This window comes from Myotis brandtii, unplaced genomic scaffold (assembly GCF_000412655.1).
Source record: "Myotis brandtii unplaced genomic scaffold, ASM41265v1 scaffold1161, whole genome shotgun sequence".
Taxonomy (NCBI): Eukaryota; Metazoa; Chordata; class Mammalia; order Chiroptera; family Vespertilionidae; genus Myotis; species Myotis brandtii.
The window spans coordinates 288,880-297,199 of record NW_005354015.1 but is presented as its reverse complement, the minus strand read 5'-3'; the positions used below and the strand labels follow the sequence as shown (position 1 = coordinate 297,199).

Below are 8,320 nucleotides of genomic sequence, written 5' to 3'. Positions count from 1 at the left end.
CTATATTAAAAACGTAAATTTTAAAGACTTTTTCCTGGAATTACTCAATATGAGTTCAAAACTTTTGTTTGAACAGGATCTGCTATACAGCAACATTCTTATGCTCATCACTCCACAGTGCAATCATTTGTATCTCTCTGGTTTCTTCCTCAGTTTGTAGAGTAGACAATAAACACACATTGAATTAAACTAAATGAAAACAAAATTAATTGAAGTCACATCAAATAAGTCTTTCCTCTACAAAAAAAATTGTTTTTTGAGTAATTGTACAGTCCTTACTATGTCCCAAATAATTAGTTTCAATTTTTTCTCCAAAGTCCCTAATTAATTTCATGATATTATATAATACAACACATTATTATCCCCTGTGTTAATTTTTGTTCACGCAAAAGCAGATGCTGAGCCCAGGGTTTACGTTTAAACACTTTATTGGAAGGGGCCAGGGACATGGATGGGAGAGAGGGGAACTGATACACAAAAGAAAATATATCAAATGAACCTTGCATTATGGCACCTACCATTGTAAATAAACAGAGATTTTATCTCCAGGGGAAATTCTGGTAAATGGTAAAAAACATAAACCTCAGCATTATTCCAGATAAAGGAGGAAAGACATGCTATCCTCTACACCTCTCCATCAAGAGCTGTATCTGATAGGACATAATTCCCTGTCTGCTACTACATATTGGGTAACGTTTGTTCCAGCTGGTACTGGATGTTGGCAGTTATGCAATGAAAATTGTGAGAGGATGTCAGGGAACATGGGAGGAATCTTAACAGCATGTACTCCTCCATGCTTCCTTGCAGAATCAATTCTGTCAACATTCTTCCCCACCAAAAGAATTAGGTTCTAAACATGTTCCACAAATGTGTAACTATTCTTCCTGAGGCATCCCTACAGAGTGCCAGAAAATAACTAAATCACTTGAGAAAATAACTCTTATTTTATTGTACTCATTATTACATGGCTTTGGATCTTAGAAGGTGCATATCAACATTGCAATAATGGGAAATATAAGTCAAATAAAAAAAGGAAAGGAAGGAAGGATCGCACAAAATATGACACTTCTCAGTTTTTGAGGCAATAAATTTCTCTATGTTATCTGAAGAAACCATCTTTCAAATCTAGATTCCTTGTCTGAACTTGAAAATCACATCACTGGCCCTAGCCAATTTGGCTCAGTGGATAGAGCATCAGCCTGCGGACTGAAGGGTCCCGGGTTCGATTCTGGCCAAGGGCACATGCCTGGGTTGCGGGCTCGATCCCCAGTCGGGGGCGTGCAGGAGGCAGCCAATCAATGATTCTCTTTCATCATTGATGTTTCTATCTTTCTCTCCCTCTTCCTTCCTCTCTGAAATCAATAAAGGAATATATATATTTAAAAAAAAAAAAGAAAATCACATCACTGTTCCTGTGAAAGGTAGGATAGTGAAGTCAGCTTTCCAAGGTGTAGTCCAACTTCAATTCCGTCACTTCTTTTGAAAAGTAAAGTGAATGAGAGAAAATATCTCAAAAATGTTTTTAAGATGAAATTAAATCATTCATGTGAAGAAACAAGAAGAGTCCTGATAGCATTATCATGCTGTCCTGATTACTGTATGATTTTCATATAATTTCATCTGAAAAAGAAAAAAGGATACAACCCAATTAAGGTGAAGATCAGCAACATATAAGGACAACTTTTTGGGCAACTAAGTCAGCAATTGATATGATAAGTGTTTTAAGTTTAAAGTGAGAAATCTTAAGAAGAGCTGCAGGAATGCTGACCAAACATGGAACACTGTTTACTGCATATAAGGAAGAAAAGTAAAAAAGGAACTTCTGAGAAAAACTAATACAAAAGCAAAATCACACATGCCTTGGAAATAGAAGAAATCAAGACTGTCTTTCAGGAGTGAAAAAGAACGATATTTAAATTTGCAACATTTACCTTTGGGCCCCCACTGTGTACCTTTATGTCTGAGGCCAGAGATCCATCACAGACAAGATGTTACTAGGTTGAAGAGCCTTCTCAGAGCCCCCTTCATATCCTTGTTCCTCAGGCTGTAGATGAAGGGGTTCAGCATGGGGGTGACCACAGTGTACATGACTGAGGCAATTGAGTTCTGTAGGGACGAATGGGTCAGAGCAGAACTGAGGTGGACCCCCAGGCCTGTCACATAGAACAAGGAGACCACAGAGAGGTGAGACCCACAGGTGGAAAATGCTTTATATTTCCCTCCTGCAGAGGATATTCTCATTACAGAGGCGACAATCCTAGAGTAAGAAAACAGAATTCCTGTGAGAGGAATCACACCCAGGAGGGCAGTAGCCACATTCAAGACGATGTTATTGATGTGAGTGTCAGAGCAGGCCACCTTGAGGATCTGAGTCAGTTCACAGAAAAAATGTGGGATTTCAGTGCCTACACAGAAGGTCAGCCGCCTCATCAGTAGAATGTGAAGCAGGGAGACCCAGAAAATGATGAGCCAAGATATCAGAACCAGAATGCCACAGAAGCGTGGGTTCATGATGACCATGTAGTACAGGGGTTGGCAGATGGCCACATACCGGTCATAGGCCATCACAGTCAGGAGGAAGCTGTCCATTCCAGCAAATATCATAACAAAATACACCTGAATGAGGCACCCAATGTAGGAGATGTCTTTGCTCTGTGCCTGGACATTCACCAGCATCTTTGGGACCGTGGTGGAGGTGAAACAGATTTCAATAAAGGACAGGTTGGAGAGGAAGAAGTACATGGCTGTGTGCAGGTGGGAGTCATAGATGATGGCCACAATGATGAGCAAGTTTCCAAGCACAGTGAACAGGTACATGCACAGGAACACTCCACAGAGGAGGGGCTGCAGTTTAGGGTCATCTGAGAGACCCAGGAGGAGGAATTGTGATGCTTCTGTGTGGTTTTCAGCTTCCATGCAGCTGGTGTGTATTCTAAAGGAGGAAAAGGCAACATTCAGTAAACAGCCAAATGGCATCTCAGCTAAGTCATCACTTTTTGATTTCACCATGGTGTGGGCATCGTTCATGATCTGGTAGTCATTTCAATGCTAGTCATTCACTCATTTACGTGGTTACCCAATTTTATTTTAAATGATGTAATTGTGCAGACTTTCTTTACTTTAGCAGAAGTCTTTCTCTTTTTATCTTCAACTCGCTGGTTCTAATTCACTTATTGAAATCTATGGACATAAACCAATTTCTTCTTTCATACCAGCCTTCCAAAATAACTAAAGATATTTAAGGTGCTTATTTTGATCATCTCCATACTACTTTCATTTCATACTAGTGATGAAAACATGTGTTTTCAACTCAAACAACCTTAGTTTTGTCACCTGGTGCTTTATATTGATGTCACAGCTAACTCTCTTATGTGCCTTATTATGTTTCTAAAAATGTGGTTTCTGCTATTACCATTTTTATAGGTAATAAAATGCCTTTAATCACAGTAAGATCTTTTTAAGTTATAGCTATTATTATCATTATTAATCTATTCTTTCATTACAATTATTTTTTAGATATAACTGTTCCAAAGTACAGTATACAGCTGTGATTTAGAAATAGGATGTGAGTCAGACTTCCTGGAACAGAACTTGGTCTACCATGTTACATCTCTGTGACCTTGAAGAAGTTATTTAATCTCCCTCAGCTACAGATACTTCACCTCCACAATGAGAGCATTAAATATTCCTTACATTGTAGGACAGATGTGTGATTAAATGATATGATGCATAACATTTTTCTAGTGTAGTTCCTGTGATATACACTAGACATGTGATAAATGTGAATTACTGTTCTTAGCATCACAATAAAGCTGTCTTACATGGTAATCATTTTTAGTATTTCTCTTAAACTTGGGCAGTCATCATTGTAAACACGACAGGTCTATTTTTTTTTTTTATCACAACACAGCACTTCTAATTAATGAAGATCCTGATGGCTTCCTATTTCAGAGACTTCCTGCCAAGTGGATTCTTCCAAGAAGAGGAAGATGCACATTGACTACGTAGATAATAGGGGGAAACAGAAGCACACTACCATCATAATAAAATGGAAAGCATGTGTGAGGGCATGAGCTCATTTGTACATGCTCTCAAGTGGAGATGTGTTGCATTCAAATCAGTGGCATGAACTGAAAAAATTAACATATTTTATTAAGAAATATTCAAAGTGTTTATATATGAAATCATCCTAAAAATTGAAAGGCAACTTAAATATTTGAAAATAACAAGGCAACAAGCCAAATGGAATAAGATATTTGCAAATAATACTTCCAATAAGGTGCTAATCTATAATAATAAAAGAGTAATATGCTAGACTGGACGTCCTTCTGGACAACCTTCTGGACAAAGCCGGGGCTGTGAGGGAAGCCTGGGTCCCAAGTGCCTGTAGGCGGCCGGAGAGAAGCCGGTACCAGCAGCTGGGAGAAGGAAGGCCTACTCTTGCACGAAATTCATGCATTGGTCCTCTAGTCCTATATAACAAAAGGCTAATATGCAAATTGACCAAATGGCGGAATGACCGGTCACTACAAAGTGCACTGACTACCAGGAGGAAGACACTCAATGCAGGAGCTATCCCCGGTTGGTCACAGCCAGAAGCTGGGCTTACACCTGGCAAGCACAGTAGTGATGGTGGGAGCCTCTCCTGCCTCCACAGCAGTGCTAAGGACCCCTAAGCTGGCAGTCGGACATCCCCTGAGGGGTGCCAGACTGCGAGAGGGTCAGGCCATGCTGAGGGACCCCCCAGTGCATGAATGTTGTGCACCTGTCCTCTAGCATCCAATATATTTAAAGAACCCATACAACTCAAAATCAAGAAAACAAACAGTTCAATTAAAAAGTTGGTAAAGAACCCGAACAGACACATTCCCAAGAAGACATACAGATAGTCAACTGACCTATGAAAAAATGTTCAACTTCACTGTTTATAGGGGAAATGCAAATCAAAACCACAATGAGATACCAACTCATACCTGTTAGAATGGCTATTAGCAGTAAGACAAGAAATAAGTTTTTGAGAGGATGTAGAGGAGAAAAGGGAACCTTTGAGGGAATGAAAATTGATGTAGCCTCTATGGAAATAATATGAAGGTTCACTAAAAAATGAAGAATAGATTACCTTATCACCCAGAAATTCCTCTTCTGTATATCTACCTAAAAATTTTGAAAACACTTATTTGTAAAGATACATGCATGTACTTTATGCTTAATGCAGCATTATTCACAATAACCAAGACATAGGAACAACCTAGGTGTTATTCGACGGATGATTGGATAAAGAGGATGTGGTACATACACACTAAAAAGAAAAAAATACACTGCTCATCAAAAGATGAAATACTGCCATTTGTGACAACATGGATGGATCTTGAGAGTATCATGCTAAGTAAAACAAGTTAAAAGGAAAAGGACAAGAACCATATAATTTCATTTGTATGTCAAATAGAAAACAGAAATCAACAAATAAACAGGCAAAACAAACTCATAGAAGTAGACAATAGTATGGTGGTTACCAGAGGGTAAGTGGGTTTTGGGGGGAGGATATAAAGAGTAAAAAGGGTCAAATATATAGTGATGGAATAAGATATACAGGTGACATATTATAAATTTGTACACCTAAATCTTATACAATGTTATCCCAATAAATTTAATTTTAAAATGAAAGTAAATAAAGGTTTACATTCTGAATGATAAAAAGTTTCACTATTACTAATGTTTAGAGAATGCTAATTAATTAAGGAGAGAAAAAAATCACCGATGACCCATTTGATTTGGGGAGTTGGTAGAAAAGGCTTCTCTGTGGAGCAGGGCAACAAGGGACATCTGTAATATCCTTAATAGTAAAGATAAATCAATTTTTAAAAATAAAAAAAAAATAAAAGGCTTCTCTGAAATAAAAATACTTGAGCTGTGAGAGGAAAGATGGGTAATTGTGAATTAGGAGAAATTTTAAAAGGGCAAGCATTGGGGGCTAAGAGAACAGAATAACCAGTTGCACTTGTCTTGGTGAGCTTGGTAACAGAAGTGATTTGAGAGACCAGTGAGATAGCGAACAGCTAATTGGGGTCAGGATGGACAGAGTATGTGAAGCCCACAGTTTGAGCAACCAGTACTATTCTTTAAAGTGCCTCTCATGATGGTAATTTTATAATCATTTGTGGATTAGAAATTGTAATTGTTTTTGCTTACCATGGTCAGTCGTTCCAGGGATCTATCTGGTGCCTGGCATATAGTAGATGCTCAACGTATACAAATGTTAGGCATATAATAAAATTTGAGACCAAAGTGTCAACTATAACACACAAAAAGAAATCTTCAAAGCTCTTGCCTAATAAGGAAACCAATGGCAATTTCTTAACTCAATAAAGACTAGTTGTTTTAAAACTGCAGACAACACAATATTCTACATTACTCACTAAAACATTTGGGTTAAATTTATGAAGAGACCAATGAAGTCAACTCATTGATATTCAATCACTTGATATTCTGCTGAACATTTAAAGAGACAAGTAAGATGAGGAAAGAAAATTAGCCTGAATACTGAACATCAGACATAATTACATTATTTGTAGATACTATTGTGGACACTAAGGTGAAACAACAATAACATCAATATAGAACGATTACGTGGTATCAGTGAGTCAGATCTGCTGCAAAAAGGTTAGGAAATGCAATAGATACCCCAAATCACATTAGGAGCAAAATAGACAATACCTTATGCAGAGTAGATATTCAGTGAGTAGTTAATGAATAAATGATTGAAAACAAACAAATCAAGAGAAGTCTACAATTATGGAAAAGAGATGGAGATTCTATGGAAAGCAATTCTTTTTATAGAGACCTCTAGATTCCAAAAAGAGAGAGAAGGACAGAACAAAGGCTTGAAAAGACAGGTTTCAGGGGAAACTGAAGTACCTTCAAAGTACAGGGACTTCATTGTCATAAACTATATACTACAGGACTGTCCCCGTCTAATTATTCCAGAGGTAAAGCCCAGTACCCACTTTGTCTCTTTTCCCTTTCATTCCAACAGCCCTTACTGGATGGAATAAAATGACCTTCTCTGCAGGATATCCCTGAAGCTTCCTGTTCTGCAAGGTCTGTCCCTGGGAAGCCCAATTGAGCTTTTATTTGGCTGGGACCAGAGAATTAAGAAAAATGGCAAAAGGAACACGCTTAAAGTTTCTAGCATCTCCAGGGTTGAATTCTCAGAGCTCCTCATTAAATCAATCATTCTAGTGTCTTTTACTCTCCAAACTATTCAGACTCCATGGGGAGCAAAGATACCTGATTTTGTGTCTGTACAAGCATCAGAGGTGGGAGATGAATTTATTTCCTCCAAAGAGAAACAATTATTTCTTCTGTCTGACTTAAAAGTTAGAAGGTATCCCTAAGGAATGTTTAATTGCTCAGGAAACAAAGCCAGAAACCAACTTTCTGTTTTTCTGTTGAAGAACTTTTGGAGGTCTCATGGATCACTTTCTTTAGAAAAAAAGCAGAGTTGTTAAATAGTTTGGTTCTGTTGAAAGGACCAACCAAACAAGGGTTGAAATTGTTCTTGACATTAGCTGGTGACAGGGACCCTCTGTTGGCATTAATGAGGGCTCCACTTATTACCTCTAAATAGAGGGCTGGAGGCAGAAACAACACAGGTGGAGGGGGTTGAAGAATGAGTATTGGGGAAATATAGGTGACAAATATAATCCACCTATCATAATTGTGGGAAAGGGGAGGAGAGAGTATAAAGCATAGTGTAAAGACAGTATGGAACATGAGAAGGTTTAAGAAAAATTTTAATGGAACATATAGGAACAGGAATAGTTTTAAAGAGAATGACCAAATTTAGTGCAGACATTTGAAGACACAGGAAGTGCTGACTACATAGTCCACAGGATGCAGTATATTCTCTAAATCGCTGACAATCAGTGGCTGAATCTCTGATTTCTAGAATACTAGTAGCCCGGTGCACGAAATTTGTGTACATTAAAAGAGAATTAATTGCCCTAACCGGTTTGGCTCAGTGGATAGAGCATCGGCCTGCGGACTTAAGGGTCCCGGATTCTATCCCGGTCAAGGGCATGTACCTTGGTTGCGGACACATCCCCAGTGGGGAGTGTGCAGGAGACAGCTGATCGATGTTTCTCTCTCATTGATGTTTCTAATTCTCTATCCCTCTCCCTTCTTCTCTGTAAAAAATCAATAAAATATATTTTTTTTAAAAAGGGAATTAATTAGCAGATATTTTAATATTGCTATTTGCCCTTTCTCTATAATAGAAGTGTGAGAGATGAAAGGAAATTAGTAAAATGTATATGAAAAT

The 8,320-nt window shown here is 38.1% G+C and overlaps 1 protein-coding gene across 1 annotated transcript; it reads right to left on the bottom strand.

Annotated features, from left to right (window-relative positions):
* Positions 1 to 1,977: 1,977 nt before the first annotated feature.
* On the bottom strand, positions 1,978 to 2,916 carry LOC102245760 (olfactory receptor 7D4). Its single transcript, XM_005858211.1, has one exon. It carries the CDS (start codon positions 2,914 to 2,916, stop codon positions 1,978 to 1,980), a length of 939 nt encoding a protein of 312 aa, XP_005858273.1.
* Between the last annotated feature and the right edge of the window lie 5,404 nt (positions 2,917 to 8,320).